Source organism: Numida meleagris, chromosome 1 (assembly GCF_002078875.1).
Source record: "Numida meleagris isolate 19003 breed g44 Domestic line chromosome 1, NumMel1.0, whole genome shotgun sequence".
NCBI lineage: Eukaryota > Metazoa > Chordata > Aves > Galliformes > Numididae > Numida > Numida meleagris.
In genome coordinates, this window is record NC_034409.1 from 74,557,334 (window position 1) to 74,579,480 (window position 22,147).

Genomic DNA, 22,147 nt, shown 5'->3' on the forward strand with positions numbered 1-22,147 from the left:
ATTCAGTATTTATGGTGGCATGTGAACAGTCTCATAGGCTACGATGGGTTTACCTAGTGATGAATAAGCAATTTGGCTGATGTTCTGCAAGAAGGTCTAGACTATCCCCCTCCTTCTGAGTTGCAATGGCTTTGTAGGGTGAACTTGAACAAAGAGCATGAAGAGATACTGCTGACTTATGCAGAGGGAAGATTTGAGTCTGATAAGTTACTAGCTAATATTTGCAGCTTTTTTTTCTGGGTCTGAAGCCTATTTGAGCCATTCCCCAGATACTTTCGAAGTTTTACATTAGTCATAATCTGTTTAACACTGTTATGCTTTCTAAAAGTAAATATTCCACCATCAGCTTTGAAGTATACAACTGCTATAGACCTTTTTTCAATCTCTGAAATGTCTGTTTACATGGAAAAAAGAAAAACATAGCCAGCAGCAAAGTGATGATAGGTGAGCATTGGAATTGTCATTCTGGATGTCCCTAGATTGAAAGAACACAGCACTAGGCATGTGGCTTACACTCTCAGCAGACAACTCTCGCTCAGGCTGAAGAAGGAAGACACTCTGATCTACAGCTCGCAAGGCACAATAGGAGTTGGCAGCAGCTTCAAGGTGGATATTGATTTTAGAGCCTGGGAGAGCCTGTTTCTCAGAGAACTCGAGCTGGAGCTGGAAATGAGTACATTGAAAACAACCAAGTAGAAATTAGGATAATTAGCTTGGCAGATATATCTAAATCTCACCTTTCACTGGTATTAACACTATTCTCAATCAGGCAAAGCTCCTGTTGTTTAACAGTCCTTCTGAATCCCTGTTCTGCAAAAATTCATAGTCAATATAATCCCTTAATCATTTTCTCCCCACTTCATTGACAGTTTAATCTGAGTTTGAGTGTATGTGTAAATTCCAGGGATAGATCCTTGTGTTATCAGGCATGCCTGTATTTTTCCATTCTTAAACACCAGTCTGAGTGCAATGTTTGTGATGAGGTCATTCCCTATCTTTTCACTCAGGAAAAAACAAACAAACAAACAAACTAGCAGATATATCCCTTGATAAGAAAGCAAAGGTCTTCACCTTGTTCCTGAAGCATATATCACTGTATATCCAAGAGCTGTCAGCCACTATCTCCCCATTAGGATGGACTGTGTAGAGCAATAATCTGGCGCTGGGGGCAAGCTTCTCAGTGACAGCCAGTGTAATGGTGAAAGTACCCCAGGGAGCTGTGGAAGCTACATGGAACATGGGAGGAAAAACCAACAAAAGAGATTAGATAATCCTCATCTTTGGTGGAAGGACTACATTTTTGTTCATAAGATATCTGCACCATTAAAAAGGGATGCTGGCTACTGGGAGATTAATTTCTCAGTGGCTGAGGAAACAATCCCATCAGCAAGGTACCAGATGCAAACTGGACAATGCTGAGAGCAGGGTGTTTTGCAGAGAGGGAGCTGAGCTGAGCAGAAGTTGGGCAGGAAGATCTGTGTATGATTGCTACAAGAAGAGCAATACTTTGCCTTTGAATCTGAAACCTAGAACCTCTTATACCAGATTAGGTAAACTGATTATCTGAACTAAGACAGTGTTCTCTTAACGCTGGGAACCATGAAGTTCTTGTCAATACAGATGACAAATACTAGAGCAGAGACAGGAAACTAAGCTTTCTTATTTTTTTTTGTCAAGTCACGCACTCACATATCTTGGTATTGGTTAGCCACAGATAATATGGAGAAACTATGTGGCCTCAAGATGTTTTAATGAAGGGAAAATAGTATGACAAGGCTGCTTTTTGATGAATAGATGCCTCTCCCCAAACCATAGAGAAGCACATACTGTGCAGCCACACTGCACAAATACCTGTAGAAAGACCGAAGATGGCCTATTTTAAACAAGTCCTATATGAGGATTGAGGCTTACTGAAGACCTGGTTCTGCAAGAAAATACATTTTTAAAATGAAAAAAAAATGGAATTCAGTTTGCTGTGATCAACAGGATCAAATTCCCCGTCGTTCATGGTATTTGGAATCTTCTGAAGCTCCAGTGAATTCCAAGCATTTAATAGCTAAATGTCTCTGTCAAATGGGGCACCCATTATTTAAAAATTTTTGGTCTTCTGTTTGGTGAAGACTTGGATGTCACAGTGTATCTGAAACCTTAAATACTCTTTGAAATAAATAAATAAACATGAAATAACACAGAAGATGGTTACATTCCTCCTATTCAGTCACAACAAGATTTTCACCTCTCAACTCAAAAGGTCAATTTAATTATGATATGTTTAGGAGTTGCATCAAAAGTAAACAATACTGTGAGAGGTGAAAGATGATGAAGTTTAAGAATTAATACCCTATTTAGCTACAGTTCTCTGCTTTCATCTCATCTCACGTAAGTTACTAATGTTCTGGTGGTAGGGATGATGCTCTGAAGTAACAGTATTAACACAGTCAAGAACTTACCATGAGATATTCTTACTTGCTTTTGGCCACTGAGAACAATTTTTCCTTTTGCCATCACCTAAGAATAGAAAAAAAAATCACAAGACAGAATCAAACCACCTCCTCCCTCCCCCCACAAAATCACTGATACTGAGTGGTATTCTGAGGGACTTTGAATCAAGCTATCATTTGTAGCCACTGTCTGATCTGAAAATTTCTGCCTTATTTAGTGCTCAAGAAAAGGTGGAAGAAAAGGTATGTTTTGGGAAGTGAGGTAGTACTTACCAAGTAGTAGAAGTCTGTGTGGGTGGCATTTCTGTACCCCTTTCTACTCAGGACATAGTGAATTTTGATCATTCTCTGCTGGCCACAGCTTAGTTTCTCCTCCACTGGCTCAATTCTCACAAAGCTGTTGGTCCTTGAGTAGAAACGATGGACAAAGAACAAGGCTTGGGGCTCGTGGTCATTTCTCCACATAAAGAAATCCGCACAGTCATCTGGTGCTTGTGTGGCCTATGATACAGGAGAGGCATATATGAGGAATCAACAAAGTAGAAATTAAAAGATTGGCAGGTAAGTGAGTGGCAAAAGCATCTTCCCTCTAAAATACTTTGTTGGAAAACAGATTTTTTGGGGCTGGTATGAAAAACTTGTTTTTCTGTAGTCCAGACTGTGGGGATTGCAGGACACACTATATTCACACATGCAGATGACACCAAGCTGGGAGGAAGCGTCCATCTGCCTGGTGGTAGGAAGGCCCTACAGAGGGATCTGGACAGGCTGGATCACTGGGCTGAGGCCAGTGGGATGAGGTTCAACAAGACCAAGTGCCAGGTCCTGCACTTTGGCTACAATAACCCCAGGCAACACTACAGGCTTGAGGTAGAGTGGCTGGAAGACTGTGTAGAGGAAACGGACCTGGGGGTGTTGGTCAACCCTCAGCTGAACATGAGTCATTAGCATGCCCAGGTGGCCAAGAAGGCCAATGGCATCCTGGCTTGCATCAGAAATAGTGTTGCCAGCAAGAGCAAGGAAGTGATCATCCCTCTATACTCAGCACTGGTGAGGCCGCACCTCAAGTACTGTGTTTAGTTTTGGGCCCCTCAGCACAAGAGAGACATTGAGGCTCTGGAGCATGTCCAGGAAAGGGCAACTAAGCTGTTGAGGGGTCTGAAACACAAATCTTTTGGGGAGCAGCTGAGGGAACTGAGATTATTCTGTCTAGAGAAGAGGAGGCTCAGGGGAGACTTTATCACTCTCTACAGCTACCAGAAAGGAGGCTGTGGCGAGGTGGGGGTTGGCCTCTTCTCTTATGTAGCTAATGATAGGACTAGAGGGAATGGCCTCAAGTTGCACCAGGGGAGATTCAGGTTAGACATTAGGAAAAACTTCTCCAAAAGAGTGGTCAGTTACTGGTATGGCCTGCCCAGAGAGGTGGTGGAATCGCCATTTCTGGTGGTATTTAAGAAACGTTTAGATGTTGTACTAAGAGATATGGTATAGTGAGGAAATACTGGTGGTAGTGGGTGGTTGGACTGGATGATCTTGGATGTCTTTTCCCACTTTGGTGATTCTGTGATTTTATGATTCTATGATCTATGCCACACTGCATTAGGAAGGATATTTTAGATTCTTACTGGATTGAGACAAGTTGTTAAAACTTAACGTGATTTGGAACTGCTTTGTTCTCAAATAGCCCACTTTTTCCTCATCTCTTCCCATAACACCAGGGAAAACGCATGATAACTTGGGAAGACCATGTCATGGTAATGGGCATGAGTGTCAGCAGAAATGCAGGGAAGCAGGCTGGCATGCACCCAGTCTGGGTCAGGAAAGCAGGGCAGGCTTTGAGAGAGGTTCTCTAGTTCATGGATGGAAAAGAAGGTAGATGGCTGCACAAAGGGCCTCAGAGCTTAGAAAAAAAAATAGAGTGGTGCTGAAGATCACTCTTGAGGTACAGTCTTCTGCATCTCAGGCATTAGTGTTTTCTCATACTAGTTGCACAGAGGTTGCATGTGTTGCTGGACTAATCACCTATTTTTCCTCACTGGCTTTCTCAATGCTTGCTTCTGATTATTCTTTCTGTTGAAGTAATTTTTCAGGAATTAGACTAGGGCTTGTACTTACTCTCAGTTTAACACTGGGATTAAAGAAGTTGGATGTGTCGAGGGAAAAGGCTGCAGTGCCATTCTCATCAGTGGTATAGTTGGCCTGGTATTCTCCATCAACCTCCAGCACAACAACCCTACTGGCAGCAGGCTTGCCATCTGCATTTGTCACAGTGATCTAAACACAAAGAATGCCCAGGAGTTTCCAGTTAAAAAAAAAAAAAAAAAAAGATGATAAATGTTCTGCTCACCAGAGGACAATAACTTAATCACTAAGGACATCTGCAGGGAATAGAACTCAAGAGTGAAATGTATCCATAATTAAGAGGCAAATGGGTAATGTGGGGCTCAGTAACACCTCCTGTCTTTTGAGATCTATGTACTACCTTCCTTCTGCACTTTAAATCAGGAGAATGCTGTACGTTTTGTCCTTCTTTCTGCATCTGGGTTTATCCTGGGTGTACAGGTTGTGAAGGATTTGGATGTGGTCCAGCAGTTACACTGTTTTAAGTTAACTTCCACAGGACGGAGTGATACAATGTAGGGTAAATTCTACCTTCAGTTTAGGTGGTGCTGCTGCTGCCTTAGTTTCTTGCATATCTGTCTTCATAACCTGTGGCCTTTCACTAACCCGTCCCTGAGGTATTCTCTAATCACTGCTTAAAAGGAGTCCCTTACACACAAGGCATTAGGGTATAGTTTTCTGATTTTCTGTAGAAGTTTCTAACATAATGACAGACACATGAAGCAATCATTTTTATATGACATTATTGATGGAAGCTATCAGTACAGGGTAATGGATAGCCACAAACAGGGCAATGTAGAGATCCTGCTGGACCTCAGGGAGTTCTGCTCTAATGTATCTTCTCAGCTACTTACCTCACCGAAGTAAGGAATTCCCCTCCTGTAGTACTGATCCATGTTCCTGAACATCACTCTGTCATTTTCTTGGCTGACTGCAACATAGTCATAGTTTTTCATCTGGATACCTGTGAGACACACCCAGTAGAAACAGAAGGAAACAGAAATCAGAAATGTGCAGAAAACAGTTTATTTTGAAAAGTGATGTTCTGGAGGGAGAGCTACATGGATAAAACGGTAGTTGTTCATTGATGAAGAGATTGGAATCCAGGAGATTCCTCCCAAGAAGTATCACCAATCAGATTTAGGGTACTTCCCTATTTAGCTCCTTCCAATTATTCACTTAGTATTACCTGTCCCATTTTCAGTAATGATGGTTTCTACATTGAAGCTGGTATACATCCTGGTATAGCTGCGGTACAGCTGGAAAGTTTTGGTGGAGACAACAGTGCTGAGACAACCATCATTTCCCAGCTGAAAAAGGAGCAAGAAGAGGAATACTTGTTTTTTATGAAGATTTGGAAAAGCACCCCTAAGCTTGTATTACTGGGTCTGCGAAGAGCTTCATGCCTCAGCTCACATTTCCTTTAGCTTTTATCTTCTACTTGCTCTCCTCCTGTCTTAAACTTCTTATTCCCTGGCTCCCCTCCCAGTTCCTTGTTGCAATCTCATTCACCTGTGCACCTGAAATCCTTTCTCCTCCCTTCCCCTTGTCCTCTCTGCACTCACATCCCTTCTTAAGCACATTTTGCATGATGTCTGAGATCTCTGATAGGAGCTTAATTCTTTAAAGTACTTTGAATCTGATGTAGGTGAGAAATCCAATATCAGTTTAATACTGTGTCCTCAAAGACTCCAGTAGAGGTCTGCTGATTATCCTTGGTTAGAACACAGATCCAGTGTTTTAGGAATGATCACATATTCATAGTTTTAAAAGCTCCCCTCTCTCCTCCTGACTCTTCTGAGACAGAACTCAAATTTCTAATGAAAAATAACTTCCCTTCTCCTGCTATCCTGAAGAGAAGGGGCAAAAACCAGTCTCCTAATGAGGTCACTGGTAAAACTACATTCATACAATTCACTTTCAGAATTGCCTGTAAAACAGTGAGAAAAAATATGCCTCTGGGATTATCCATCTAATGTTCTCCAGGAAACAAATGAGGTCTCCAAACCCTGCACAGTGTGTTGAGTAGTAGAGTTCACTGGGAAGAAAGACTTAGCCCTGTTTCATACCAATCCAGTGACAGCTTCACAGGTTGGTTTCTGGCTTTGCTGACATCGTGGATTATAAAAGTGGTGCTGACACACATTGATTCTGGCACTCCCCTGCACTGGTTGGCCATAAGTGTACCTAGGAGAGGATGAGAGAATCCAGTAATGACCGACTGTAAATGTGGACTTACTGTGAAATCAGGAAAGACTGCAAAGTGGTGCAGACTCTAAATCCCTCAGGAGTGCCCAGAGTACAGACAGAAGAGTAGCTGGGAATTAGAACATGTTAGTCCTACCTGAATTCTCCTCAATTATTTTTAGGCAGACTTTGACTTTAAAAAGCCTGCTTTACCAATGTCTTGGCAGAGCCATTCTTTAAGGTCTGAAGCTGGAAAGCCATACTGGTCTTGGGTTTGGGATATCATTTGCTTCTGCTAGTACTTTTCTTATTATTGCCTTACATGAAACAAGATGTATGGCAGCCCTTGTTGCTCAGGCTTCTGCTACCCTGCCCTTTGACAGTGTCACAGACAGAAATCTTAATGGTAGTCCCGTACAATTGTACTAATACTCTCCTTCTCTGTAATAATAAAATCAACAGCTAGCAAGTTTGTACACGTAATACCTTCAGACTGTTAATACACACAAACTCACAAAGTTCTAATTCTGCTATGTACCAGAGTAGAGTTATAATTATTTGTCATGTCATGGAAGTCATAGCTAAAGAAATTGCTCCAGCGTATACATGAATCTGTAGTGGGCTCCCTATTTTCCAGCATGTCATACTATTTCCTGTGTTTCTTGTTTACACATTATTCTCAGCTCTTATACTTACAAGGCACAAACATTCACCCTGATTTCTTCATCAAAGAAAGAGATCCTACTGGGCATGCTTGTTGTCACTTCAAACTTTGGCAGAACTGGGAATGCAAGGTGAATATGACTTGTCAGCAGTAGCATACCATAGACAGGTGCATGAGAGGAAGACAGTAAAAAAAAAATTAAAAAAAAACAGTCGGCAAAAGAATTTTGAAATGGTTGAGAAAAGTCTACCTAAGAGGTAGCTGTAGGTTGTTATCAGACAATGCCTTTACGAGTAAAATGAAAAACTTCTTCAAAATGCAAGAATAATCATACTAATAATAACAGCCACAGTAAGAACATTTTCTTCAAAGGGAAATGTGGGAGTGACGTTGATGTCTGAAAGTAGTTAATCCCTGTAGAACAGAAGATGTTATGCAATCCAGCCCCACTCAAATAGAAAGGCAACAGGGTAAATAAAATAGTGAAATCAAGTCCCAACACATTGCCACACCCCTTTTTTCGCCTATCTTTTTTCACAAGTGACCAGCAATAATGAAAACAGAGCTAGAATAGAATTTTTCTCTTGAACCTATACACTGCTTTTTTTCCTTCTTGCTCTTCCAGCGGTTATCTAGCCTCTTCAGTAACATGCTGATAACCGTCATTTAATGTCTGATAGAGAATGAAGATTTCTGCTGCATATATTATTCTAGCACTCTTCCTAAGTTGATGATCTCCATGAAGCAGGACAGGAATGATTCATAACTCATTAATTTTACCTCTGAACAAGTATAAAATCTAATCCATGAGTGGTAGAATGTGGATCCCAAAGTCACACAGTGATTTTGATCCAAGCCCAGAAAATAATTAATTTCCTAATGTAACCCCTGAAAAAAATGTTGTCTTTCTCACCATTTTTTTTCCTTCTTGCTTTCATTTGTTCATTCAGCTCTCACCATGTCTGTCTTTCTTAAACATGAATAGGAGATTTCAAAGCACTTAAGCTCTGCACTCACAGCTCCTATCAAACTTAGCCAGCCTCATTGCTGGTGCTGGAGAAGTTCACAGTGCTTGCTTACCATATTCCTCCACTGTGAAGTATTCGTGCTCCATATCCCCTGACTTTTTCTCCACAATGATATGATAGGCCCCCAGAATTGGCTCCTCAATTAATGGGAACGAGAGCTGGATAATGCCATCATGCATAGATGATACATCCAACCACTGGAAGATCTCATTTTGCTCTGGGTCCTAGGGAGTGGGAGAAAGAGAAATGTCAAAACTTTTCTCACCCTCTTTCTTGTCTTCTTTTTAATTTTCTGTCCGGGTATACTGGCTTAATGCTTTACCATATGAATGTGAGTTTGAGCTGATGACAGGTGTGATCTGACTTACCATTAGTTTTCTGGATCTCTTTGTGCCTTGAACAGGCCCAAGTTTATGTTTACCTGAAAATTACCTACACTGCCAGATGATCTCAGATCATTCATGAGTAGTACTTGATTGTGACTCAGGTTGCTTATCTGTAGGTCTTCCAGTATGAGTATTTTTGATTCAGTTCTTCCTTAAGTAAACTGGGAATATTGTGCTGACCTCCCTTAGAAAGTGCTTTAAGATCTAGTGAAATGAGATGCGGTAGAACGCTGACTTAATGTTTGCCTTGCTTCTAGCCAAAGGTGACATTTCAGAAAGACACCATTTTTTGCCTGTATGCAGGTGAATCTATTTAATATTCCAATGTGCTGCAGTTCTATCAACATAAGACTGTTCTAAACACCCGTGTTTGAATCCTAACAAAAGGAACAACAACCTTTTGCCACCTCTGACTAACATCTCTGGTTCTGCTGACTCCTTCTCCTGTCCATTGGCTTTAGATGATGTGCTCTGGATGAGTCTCTGTCAGATACCTATACTCAGATGAGCTATGTCTAAGTATGCCAGCACCTGCATACATGCTTTGCTGTGGCATTAGGGGGAAAGCAGGCTTGTGGAAACAAATAGAAGAGATTACATAAAAACAGAGTAGTAAAGAGATAAGGGTCTGGATTTAAGGCTGTAAATTAAGTATGTAAGCAAATAATAAACAAACAACTGATAAACTAAAATTCTGTTTGATTCTGTGATTTATCTAATTGTTAAAATTATTTGAGAAGTAACCACTCTTAACCTGTGCAGCAGGGCATATTTATTTTCTATCCAGGATAACACAGCTAATGGGAAAAGGTATTTACTACTACTGCGCTTTACAACTACATTTTCCATCATCTGAAGATGTTAAGTCATGCTGGAATACATCAATGTTAAGTTCCAAAGACTCTGGAATAAAACTTTCAATGTCAAAATTGTATCAAATCAGTTGTTACAGGGGTGGAAAAAAAAACCCATCTTCTGACTCAGACATTCGACTGAGCTGTGATTCTTGAAATTAATACACTACTATTAAGTATAAATGATTTGTATTTCCTTTACAGTTCTGGTAAATATCCTTACTAAGGGTTAGATATGAATGAATTTCACATAGTGACAGGCATCTGAAAGCGGAGTTCTTCCATGCTAGAGATGCTATCATCTAGGAACACTTTTCTGTGAGCCTTCTGCTGTAATCAGTGCCTGATACGTTTCCTAAATGAAGATGGGAATCACAGAGTCACAGAATCATAAGAGTTGGAAGGGACCTCTGCAGATCATCTTGTCCAATGCCTCTGCTAAGGTAGGATCCCTACAGTAGGTTACAGAGGAAAGCATCCAGGTGGGTTTTGAATATTTGCAGAGAAGGAGAATCCACAACCTCCCTGGACAGCTTGTAACAGTGCTCTGACATTCTCAAAATAAAAAAGTTCTTTCTCGTGTTCATATGGAACTTCCCGTGTTTCAGTTGGTGGCTGTTGCCTCTTGTCCTTTTACTGGGTATTGCCAAAAAGAGCCCAGACCCATCCTCTCCACACTTGCCCTTTAGATATGAGTGTTGATAACATCCCCTCTTGGACTTCTTTTCTCGAGGCTGATCAATCTCAAGTCTCTCAGCCTTTCCTCATAAGAGAGGTGCTCCAGGCCCTTAATAATCTTTGTAGTCCTCCACTGGACTTATCCAGTAGTTTTCTGTCTTTCTTGAAGTGAGGAGCCCAGAACTGGACACATCAATTTCCCTTGTTCTGGATGCCCAGTATTGATAGTAGAGTTAGTAAGGAACATGTATTTCAAAAGGCAAATGAGAAAGACATGTTTTAGAAATGGCAGTGTTGGCATTTCCAAAGAAACTGTCATTTTAATGACAGTGCACCTCTTACCTTAATGATGATTCGGGGATACTGGAAGAGAAAAAAAGAGGAAGAAGAACAAGTTATCAAAGTATAAAGAAATCAACTGTTGTCATGGTTCTATGATTTTCGGTTATTGGTATTTCACATCATAACATCACGTAGTGTATGTACCTGGTTCTCAGAAGAGAAGGACTACTACATTCCCCAGGGGACTTTGCTCCTCTGTTACCACTTCCGGTCAGAGGGAAAGATAAAAACTCACTGATCACAAGACCTTTTTCTCTTTCCTCCCAACTCTTGTCCCGGCAGCATCTCGCTCCCCAGCCGTCTTATTGTCGGTATTAGAGTAAGGCTTACTTTGATTTTTGGACATTCTCTCTCATTGTATTGGATTTATTAGCTTAAATTGTAATTATATTGTATTATAGTGTGTTGTTCTGCATTCCGATATCTTATTTAGTAAATTAGTTTGTTTCTCTTCAGATTGTTGCCGCTGTTTTGACTCTCAGGCCCATCTCCCTACCCTTTTTTCCCTGTGGGTCCCCTGTCCCATTCATCACGGAACCAGGCCGAACGCCCGTAAACCGTTGACAACTGTGGACTTTGAAAAATACCAGTTGAACCCCTCTGAATACTGAAGACTGGATTAAGGAAACAATTTGAAATTCATGTCTGTAATTTAAGAGATAATTTCAGGGTGCAACTTGTTTATGAATCTGTCTTTTATATAAAGACATCCAATCTCTTTCTACGTATCTGGGGCAGTTGAAGTGAAGTGACTACAAAATCTGAGCACTGTGAGAGATTTCCAGGACTGCTTTCAGTAACTTTGCCTTCTATAAAGGCAGGATAGGGATAGACTGTGAAGTTACAGCAGTTCTCTAAGATCACTGGGAGACCGATTCCAGCCCCTCTTTACTCAATATACAAGTAAGAGAGTCTCTGTGAACAGTACTACAAGAACATGCACAAAAAAATCTTGACTATCACTCTTACTTACCATCTCCTGAACAGGTCTGAACTGGCTATCCAAAGTGACCACACGAAACATCACTGAAAAAGATGTAGGACAAAAAAGGATCACTTACTTTGGTAGTGGTAAGTTCATTTCAATGTATAACTGAAACAAAATTTGTGCAGGCTTTTAGGAAGAAGTAATGAGTCCTCAGAGGACTGGAGTGTTAGAAAGGACTTGATTATTTTAGCTAGTGAAAAAGAAAACAAAACAAACTTATTATCTGAAGTGTCTTTAATACTGACCAACTGGGACTAAATTAAATTACAAAGTGAAGAAAGATATCCTATGCTACCTTCACTTCATCTTTAAGGACTCAGTACTTCAGATCATTTCATAAGAAACTACCTTTCTGAACCAATTCAATGAAAAAATGAAAGACAGGGAAGAAAGTATGTTTATCTAATTGTAAACCTTGTGAAGCACTGAAACTTGATTATACTAAAAATATAAGTAACTATACCACAGGTAGTAATTATTTAAATATAGTAATGAAATCAGCTCTATGAATTAGATTAGCAGTTAAGTGTAAAAAGCTGTTGACAGGAAATGACATGCTTTATTTATTTTTATTAATTCCAAGCTTAACCTATTTTTTTCTGTATTTTTAAGGATATTCTTTACATGACTGATGTCAGTAAACCCAACAGAACTCAAGTTTCTGTAAATAATTTAGGAAAGACAAATGAACTCAACTCATTTCTTGCAATTTGATGAATTGATTCTGTTTTTCATTGACTTTTGATAAGCTCAGTGTCAGATGACAATATATACTATCTAATGACAATTATACACCACATGCTATACACTGCCGTTGCAGTCTACAGTCTGTTCCTCCACAAGAGAAATCCTTGTTATTCTTGACCCACTCTTGCACTCAGTTTCCTAGTTCACTAGTTGACTCCAACTCCCCAGCAACCTTTTTGCCCTGGTTTGTAGATGGGCTTGTCAGTCTGGATGAAGAGAGAGTTATGCACATTCTCAATCGCCACCAATCTTCTCTCAGTTAAGTTGACTGTGTTGCCTTTGGCAGAGAAGGAAATGAATGCCAAGGGATCAGAAGTAGCAGGAGGAACCTGGAGAGAAACAAAACCCCAGAAGAAAAATGGTAAATGAGGCATGATGAGGTGCCCTGATGCTCCAGGTTCTTTAGCTGACTGTTAAGTGAATCATTAATAGCTTCTGCAAAGTCATGAGAAAACTCACATTTGCCAGTGACAGAATATCTGTGAATCTATGCTCTGGAAATCCCATAATCTGTCATCAGGTAACAAGATTTTAAACTATGCCCTGTCCTAAGCATTTCCTCATCTTTTGTAGCTACCTGCCCACAGGGAGGTTTCCCAGCCATATAGCCCTGTTCCAGAAGACCTAATCTTGGCTATTTTTTGTCATACCTGTTCTGATTTTGCAGAGTCACGGAATAGGCATGTGCCTGGGACAGCAATCAAAAGCATTTTTCTATTTACTCTGTGAATGAAGATGGAAAGCCATTTTCCAGCACTCCCATATAGACCACGACTTTCTTTTTCCTGTCTTTATTGGCAGCTTTTTCATTTTCATTAATTTATCTTTTTTATGTCACACATGAATGTAAAGAGCCTGCACTCTTTACATTCTTGCCTCATTCACTGACAAAGACAACAGCACTCAGAAGTATTTCCAGCTTCTACATCCTCTGCAATGTTCTCAAAAAAGAAAATACCTGGAACTCCCAGCATGTGAAGTAATCATTTTTTGTCACAAACTCCTCGAAGAGAGTTGTCTGTATATTGTTGTATTCCAGAACAACACTCAGAGACAGAGGCTCACTGAGGCTGTGGAATTGCACGCAAGCTGTCTGTGGAGAGTTGCTCCGCACCACTGTTGGCACCAGCAGCACATATTGACTGCAAGAAGATGAGAACAAATTAAAGAGTTCAGTCAAGGAGGAAGGTGAGGGCAAACAGGAGAGGAAAATACCATAGAAACGTTATAAATGTGAAAGAAGATGTGGGACCTGGGCCAAGACTGGCTCAAACCACTGGGAGGATTTCCATTTATTTCAATAAATTTTGGATAATATTCCAAGTACAAATGACAAATTTCTGTTCCTCATTGTTCTTTCTGAGCTGAAGGACTGGCATCATTTTACGCAGTCTCTTACCCAGCATGATATTTCATCTTTCCATTCCAGGTATTTAGACAGTTCCAATTAGTAATATGTCTAATCAGCTAAAAGGCAAAAATGTACGTATCCTCTGACAACCTATATGTATACTTAAGCCTCTGGAACCTCCCATAAAAAAGAGTGACAATTCTTTTTGAGATCATTGGCAAAAATACTAGTTAATTGTTGCAATAATGTTTTAAGTTCTTTTTCTCTAAATAGCTCTCCCTCCAGATAAGAACTGACATATCATAAGACAGTCAGCATAATGTAGAATGCAGAATATTCCAGGAAATGTTCCATACTCAATCTAGCATGCTCTACTCCATTTCTGTTTCTCTCTTTGCTTCTTTCTTCCATTAGATATTTGTAGATATGCTGCCCTCTATAATTAGTACAGCCTTTCTTCCCCAAACTCTTCCTCTGAAAAAACATTCCTATAGATTTGCTATATTTGACTAAGTTTCTGTTGCTGGCTTAATGTCCTCTGCTGTCCAAACTGATCTTTCTAAATGATGTTAGATGGATTTGATGAGTTTGGTCTGCATGAATCACACAATATTTTCCTGGTAAGATGATCCCTCCCCTTTTTCCCTCCATAGCTTTGCTTATTAATATTATACTTACTGTTATTTTCACTTGCCTAAGTTAGACTGCATGATATTCAAACACCAAAAGTAAAATGATTAAAACCAAAAGTGTATCTGAGAAAGCAAAACCATCTGACTTTCACAATGTTTTCCTTTAGCACTTTTTAGAAGGGCATTTAAGCTTTCATGTTGGTGTATTTTTGAAAACTGTGATTGAAATCTTCTGTTTTCATAATGCCATCCACACTGACAGTGCTTTATAAGCCTCCACAGCACAGCAGGTGTAACAATAACATTAAGAATAATGACAGCATAGTTCCCTGCCACCAGCCATTATCTGTCTTGTAGGACCTCCTCATATGCCATGCTCACTATGTTTTTCCACTGCATTCCAAACCTGATCATCACTTGCTAACCTAGCCTTCAATCTCCTCGCAGTGTTACCCATGCTCTTAAGATTTAATCTACTCCAGTTCTAGCTTTCTGTCACTCAGATTTTGCAGAAGTTTTGTAATGGAGATCACCATTCCTAACCATGCTTCATTTTCATTTCAGACACATTTCAGAATCTAGTTCTTAAAAATCCAGTGTATCACATAGTGATGTCCCAGAATAAATTAACTGAAGTGAAACTATTATGTCATAAAAACACAAGGTATATTCTCTTACAGTTCAGAAGACACTGCGACAATCCAGCTCAAGGAGACAGCACTCAGAAGAATCCTTGACCACATCTCTGTCCTTGAAGAAGAGAGTCTGATATCAAATGGACAGATTGTCTTCTCATTTTAAACTGTCTTGAAATGACACTCCTCCTCCACAGCATCAGTCACATTCTAACAAAAGATATCTACATAAAATTTGCATAGGTTCACCTTCCTCTCTCCTGCCTGTTCTCACACTCTTAGAACTCTCAAACAACAGCTTGGGCAAGCTCTCATATTTCAGATAGATTTCTGAGCTAGCCAAACCGGTTCCTGCCCATTTCTTTTACTGAAGCTTACCTCTCTGATTATCATGCCATTGTCTGAAGTTTGATTAATGTTTCAACCTGCTAATTTTTGATGTTGCTAAAGCATTTCCTTGTATTGTAAAGATCTTCCCTAGAAACATCTCACCAAACAGGAGTAACCATAAGACAGTGCTATTGTATGCCTGCACTGGGATCTGGGCAGTAATAATACAGCGTTAGATTCTATCTGCATTCAGTATGTTCCAGAAGGAAACTCCTAAACCTAATGTAGTTTTGTTATTTATCACAGTAACATTCAGCAAGGAATGCTATTTGCTAGTTGTCTACCATTTTTGTGTTAGGATAAGTATACCTGTAGGAAAAGGAATGTTATAACCTTATTTAATTAGTTCACTCATATGTTTATCAGTAACCATTTTCCTCCAACTTTGCAGTTCCTATTAAATAACTTTTAAGTCTTTTGCTGAAGTTTAAGTAAATCTGATTGAGAAAGAGAATTTCAGACCAATTAAGCTATGAAATTATAAATTAGTTTAGATTGAAAAGGACATGTTGACATTGTCTGGTCCAATATTTCTTTTTAAGTATGGCTGTCTTCAAAACATGTCCAGTCAAGTTTGGAATATCTCAAGGATGAAGAGTCCACATAAGCTTCCATGCTTCACCATCCATTGTGTGAAGATTTTTTCTTGCCTTAAATCAGAATTTATGTTACTACATCTTGTGTCCATTGCTTCTTGTCCTTGTTGCACAAATCATCCCAGAATGGCTTGTCACTAATGTGGTAAGGCTGCATGGCAGATGTGCACACAAAGCAGACATGTTGTGGGGAAAGCATCTGCACTGGCTGCAATCAGGACAGAATACAGCTAGGAGCAGATTGTATACGTTTGTGTTTATGGCTTTGAAATGCCTCACACTCCCTGTATTGTTTCAAATAGGCCATAGCCACTAAGCAATAGACAAAAAGGATTTAAGGAAAGAGGAGGAAGAGGCAATCAATTCTGGGACTTTGGTGCAAAATTGTTCCAGAAGCTCACTTTTTATTTAAGTTCAGCAAGCCTTTAGCATGACTGTAAGAAAGAGGTCTTAGTTGTGGACACACAGAAACTAAAAAAGAAAAAAAAAAAGAGTTTGAAAGACAGCTATATTATAAGACATTACATTCAGCTCAATTAAAGAGTACATGGTTCACTAGAAACTTCCCATTGAATTAACTAGAGAAATTATTGATCCCAGATGGCATCTTTATTGTAGCAATGTTGTGATAAAAAACAAACTCATATCTTCAAGCACATCACTATAATGTTGGGGGTCATTCTTAAAAAGGCTACAGTGCAATGGAAAAAATGCTCCAGTTGTCTTTGGTAGGAGGGACAAAAGGTTTTGGGCTGTATGACTGAGAAGCTAGGAGCAGGAGGGGAATAATCATTTGGAAGTACGAAGATCAGAATTTAACATGAGGGAGATTAAGGAGCTCACACTAAGCAGCTGGTACAAGATAGACAGAAGGTACCTCAGTACTGTTGACCTTAGACTGGCAATGCTTTTTATTGTCATAAGGAAACAGGTAACTAAGATCATACTTTGGCTAGAAAATCAGTGAAATGAGAAGCAGTGCCAAATGCACTTCAAGACCAAAAATGTAGATACAAACAAGTATTATACATATATTTGCATTTCAAGATAGTCACATTGCCTGATCTTTGAACAGCAGACCATCAAGATATCTTCAACTCATTCAGCTGAGACTTCAGAATGTTATTGCATTTGCACTTTCTCTTACGAAGAAATATGTATACATACAAACATATATAGGTTTTTTTCATTCTTTCTCTAGATCTGAAATGAAGATTAGACAGAGGATGATTGTTGGAGTTTTATTGGAAATACACAGTTTTATTTTAAATAAAGCTGACTTTGCCAAATCATTTTACCACATCGGATGTGTCTGTGCTCTCCTCTTTTACATTAGAAGCACATACACACAGCAGGGCAGTGTAAAGTCTTCTAACAAAGACCCCACTCACTTTAGGAGCATCTAAACTCTTTTACTGTACATGCCTTCCATGTACACTCCATTCATTACAGACAATTCTGTTTTTAGCTATATCGCTAATACTCTAGTTAGCTGTTTTACAGCATGTGAGATGTCCCCATACTGTCCCAGCATGGCTATATCTATAGGATCTAGCCTTTGGATGGGAAAATAAAAATGGCAAAAAAAATGCCAGTTTTCCATGCAGAATACCATATATTCTGACAAGAGAGAGTACACATTTTAGTGAGTGCAAATCTAAAGTCACGCCCATTTTTTGTTGTGTCAGAGAAAATGTAGTGGAAATATGTTCAGTGAAAATAGGAATGGCTTTCAGTAGTGGCTTGTCAGCAGTTCAGTGGAAGTAGAAACAGCTTTCAACAGTGATGTCCTGGATTTTCCAAAAGAATGAGTAATACATAATTGCTGGTTTCCCTTTGGTGGTTTTGCTTTACATTTATGTAACACTTAATGACTGAGAGTACTTTCTGTGTCATGGCTTCACTTGAGATGAAGTATAAGCAATCTTCCCTTCCCTTCCCCTCCCAAAATGTTTACTGGCAGAAGGCAGCTTGTAGTGCTGTTGGTAGAGTATGTTGCATCATTTCATGTTAAATGATGGAATATATTTCTTATATTGGCTGTTTTCTGTAACAACAAAGATCAGACAGTATGAAGCATGGTAACACTGTTACATTCAGAAAAGTAAACAGAACACAGTTCAGTTTCCCACAGAAACTTTTTTTATAGATAGATGGTTAGTAAAGTAACTTAGACCTGCCTATGAAAAATGAGGTATTGTAACCTCATGTGGAACAAAACAGATGAAATCCCATCAACTTTTCTTGACCTATAAAGTTTAACACTTACAGACATCCTCAGAAAAAATGGCTGTGTTCAGATGTTGAAAATCGAAGGGCATAAAAATAGCAAAGTAGGCCAAGAGAGGATATACAAAAGACTAGCAAAGGCATTCAAAACTAATAATCAATCTTCTTTCAAAAAACATGCACACACACACACACACACACAAAAAAAAAAAAAAAAAAGGAAATTGGGAGAATCCACAGGGAGACATGATGAAAAAGGAGAGAAGATGAGGTCAAGAAGAGTGCAGGGACAGTACAATTACTGTTATTCACTATTGGTTTAGCTAATCTAACACGTATTAAATACAAATGTATTTAAAAAACTCATGTGATATAAAAATCTCTCAAAAATATCAATCAATCTATGGACAGTGTAATTTTGATATGTTAGTTACATTTTTGCCATTCTTAATTAGCCCAAAATCTTCAACAACAGCATATTGCTTTTAACACGAGCTTTGATTATTGCAGACTCAAGATCCTTCTCTGTAAAGGGCAACAAGCATGTATTTCTCTTGATCATCGAGGACAAAAAGGCACAACAGTGATCCTTTTAAAGTGCAAACATAATTTTTTCTTCAGTAGAAGAGTTTTCCTGTCTTCACTGTTTCCCTTGTTCTCTTATTGAGATTGTTCTGCTGGTTTAGGTGGAGATAGGCAGACTGATGCACAGAGCTTTCAAAAAGCCAATGAGTAATTGAGTCAAATAAAGAAATAGGTTTCAGAGATTCCTCTTTGGAATGACAGCATCTCAGATTTTGTATTCTAGTACAAAGAAAATGTATTAAAATTAGCTTCCTCCAGATTCAGGTTCTAAATAACCTCCCACTCCCCGTGGTTAAAGGAGTTAACTTGGGTCCATACGTAGTTGTTCAAAAACAATAACAAGACAGCTGCCACGCTAGCCCTTTCATCAATCACCCATTTCATGAGATACTCTTATTTTCACTCTTTTGGAAACTTGGTGGTCCAGTGGACCACTACCAAACAATCCCAAAGACAAGTGGTCTTCCACATGCAGGTAACCATGCATGAAACTGGTAACTGAAAAGACTACAAGATTACATGATCTTATGGATAAGCTGAAAACTACTTATTATATCTTATGAGATGACAGTGCTTCAGAAGAATCGAAAGTTTTAAGATATACGACATAAATAAAGTGATGTCCTCCCTCTGTATTTAATGATCTGCTTTTCCCAGAGTTTTGAGTAATATGTGAATAATGTCTCCAAAACATGCCACACAGCTCTCAGACTTCCATTTAGCACAAGACGTTTGTAAAGTGTGTTATTTCTTTTAAAAAAGGCTTGCAGGCTGCTGAAAATGTCTCCTTGCTGATATGAAACAGTTGCAGTTTGCCACAGATACTTTCTGTACAGTAACTTTGCAAGGAACAGTGCTAAGGGAGCTAAACTGTTAACAACAGGAAGCTGGAAAAAACTTCAAGGCTCTTCAGGCCTTTACATTTCTCTCCATTCTGCCTGAAGAGAATGTCACTCGTGCAGGGATCAGGGAAAAAAGACTCTCCAATTCAAATCACTTTGTCTACCTCACTTTTTCCAGTTGATGGGACCACCCTGAAGATCAGCTCCTTGATGAACTTTCATTTTCTGGGAGAAACACCTGATATTCTACAAAGCACTGTCAGGGTTTTATAATCTTTCCACATCTGAGTACCTTCACACAACACCACTGCCACAGATATGGTTCACATGGTCATCCTCTGCTCCTTCAGCTAACAACTCACTTTCTGGGTATATCTGCAGTATCAGATATGGAACAGCTAGCATGGCTTCACCAAGGGCAGATCCTGCCTGACCAAAATTGTTGCTTTTTATGATGGTGTGACTGTGTCAGTGGACAAGGGAAGACCCACTGATGTCATCTGTCTGCACTTGAGTAGGGTCTCTGACACAGTCCTCCCTGAATATCCTGCTCTCCAGATTGGAAAGATATGGATTTGATGGGTGGACTGCATGATGGATGAAGAACTGGTCATGAGATCATACCCAGAGAGTGGTGGTAAATGGCTCAATTTTCAGATGGAGATCAGTGATGAGTAGTGTCTCTCAAGAATCTATACTGGGACCGGTGTTCTTTAACATCTTAGTAAATGACATCAACAGTGAGATTGAATGCACCCTCAGAAAGTCTGCAGATGACACCAAGCTGTGTGGTGTGGTAAACATGCCCAAGGGACAAGATGCCATCCAGACAGATCTAGACAGGCTGTAGAAGTGGACCCAGGTGAACCTCATGAGGTTCAGCAAATCCAAGTGCAACATCTTGAACCTGGCTTATGGCAACCCCTGCTCCCAGTACAAGCTGAGAGATGTAAGGACAGAGCACAGCCCTGCTGAAAAGGACTTGGGAGTACTGGTGGATGGTAAGCTGGACATGAGCCAGCAATGTGCCCTCCCTGCTCAGAAAGCCAACCATATCCTGGGCTGCACCAAAAGAAGCATGGTCAGCAGTTCAAGGGAGATGATCCTGCCCTCCAGAGAGTAAGAAATAAGGACATGCCTCTTAATGTTTCTGTTAAAAGCCACATAAAAGCTCTGGGGAATTTTGCTGAGATATGCTGGAAGAGATTAACTTTATTGTATTCAACTTTTGTCATGGCACTTGGAAGAAAATTCTTAAGTCTGTCAGGCCAAATGACCTATGTATCTGCTTGATTCTCCTCTCTTGCCAACTTTTTCTATTCCACTTCTCTCTCAAAGCATGTCCTAATGATCATTAAATTTTCTGTGAAATATTGGAATTTATGGCCATAGTTTTCAACTGGGTTAAGAGTATGAGTTCAGATAACAGTGATAGGATGAGAGGTGATGGCCTCAAGTTGTGCCAGGGGAAGTTGGGAACAGTTTCTTCTTTGAAAGAGTGGTCAGGCTCTGGAAAAGGCTGCCCAGGGAGGTCATCATCCCTGGAGATGTTCAAGAACCATGGAGATGTGGCACTGAGGGACATGGTTTAGTGGGCAACGTTGGTGGTAGGGGAGATGATTGGACCAGATGATCTTGGTGGTCTTTTCCAATCTTAATGACTCCATGATTCTATTTTACTCAGGGAAAGACAGGAGGGGAAAGCATATCTTGCAGTTGTGCAAAGTAGGATTCTATAGATGTGGAATATATATGAGTTGGATTACTAGATTTTGATGGAATTCCCAAAGTTAACTTTGCTATTTTACTTTCAAAGCCAAAAGTGAATTATGGCTTGGAGTTTCAAATGCCATAAAACTTGTAAGCTAACAAAGATCACCTTTAAATAAGGGAAAGACAAGCAGGGTTAGAGAATGCTGGGACACTGGAAAAAAAATCTTTCATTTGCATGTGGAAAAGTAGTGGAACAGGCTGGTAGAAGAAAATACAATTGGCTCAACAGTCTGTATACTTCACGATTTGATAATATACTATAAATTAAGAGGGAACTTTAAAAATCAAAGATGGAAGTGACTGATAAGGTGAAACTGTATCAATACTACATTTAAAAATCTTTAATTTTTGCCCCGATCATAGAATCCTCTGAGTTGGAAGGGATCCTTAAAGGTCATCTAGTCCAACTGTCCTGCAATGAACAGGGACATGCACAGCTAGATCAGGTTGCCCAGGGCGTGATCTGGTCTTGCCTTGAAAGTCTCCAGGGAAGGGGCATCAACCACATCTCTAGGCAAGCTGTTCCAGTGCCTCACCACCCTTACTGTAAAAAACTTCTTCCTTATATCCAATATAAATCTCCCCTCTTTTACTTCAAACCATTTCACCTTGTCCTATCACCACAGACTTTTCCTAAAGAGTCTGTCTCCTTCTTTCCTACAGCTCCCTTTAGATATT

General features: G+C 39.6%; 1 protein-coding gene across 2 annotated transcripts in view; it reads right to left on the reverse strand.

The window, feature by feature from the left end:
• Positions 1–15,373, reverse strand: part of LOC110397873 (ovostatin-like) — a 38,507-nt gene extending 23,134 nt beyond the window's left edge. Inside the window, exons 1-15 of one of the 2 annotated variants that reach the window (XM_021394835.1) lie at positions 15,098–15,373; positions 13,395–13,578; positions 12,609–12,765; positions 11,675–11,727; positions 10,702–10,722; positions 8,494–8,665; positions 7,446–7,530; positions 6,632–6,749; positions 5,752–5,872; positions 5,417–5,526; positions 4,557–4,715; positions 2,715–2,942; positions 2,451–2,508; positions 1,072–1,226; positions 514–663 (exon numbers count right to left, since the gene is read on the reverse strand). In XM_021394835.1, the coding sequence (XP_021250510.1) occupies positions 514–663; positions 1,072–1,226; positions 2,451–2,508; positions 2,715–2,942; positions 4,557–4,715; positions 5,417–5,526; positions 5,752–5,872; positions 6,632–6,749; positions 7,446–7,530; positions 8,494–8,665; positions 10,702–10,722; positions 11,675–11,727; positions 12,609–12,765; positions 13,395–13,578; positions 15,098–15,162 (1,836 nt within the window). In that variant the 5' untranslated portion in view covers positions 15,163–15,373. Of the gene's footprint in view, positions 1–513; positions 664–1,071; positions 1,227–2,450; positions 2,509–2,714; positions 2,943–4,556; positions 4,716–5,416; positions 5,527–5,751; positions 5,873–6,631; positions 6,750–7,445; positions 7,531–8,493; positions 8,666–10,701; positions 10,723–11,674; positions 11,728–12,385; positions 12,541–12,608; positions 12,766–13,394; positions 13,579–15,097 lie in introns of those variants that run through there. The other variant, XM_021394839.1, reaches the window with a different exon arrangement.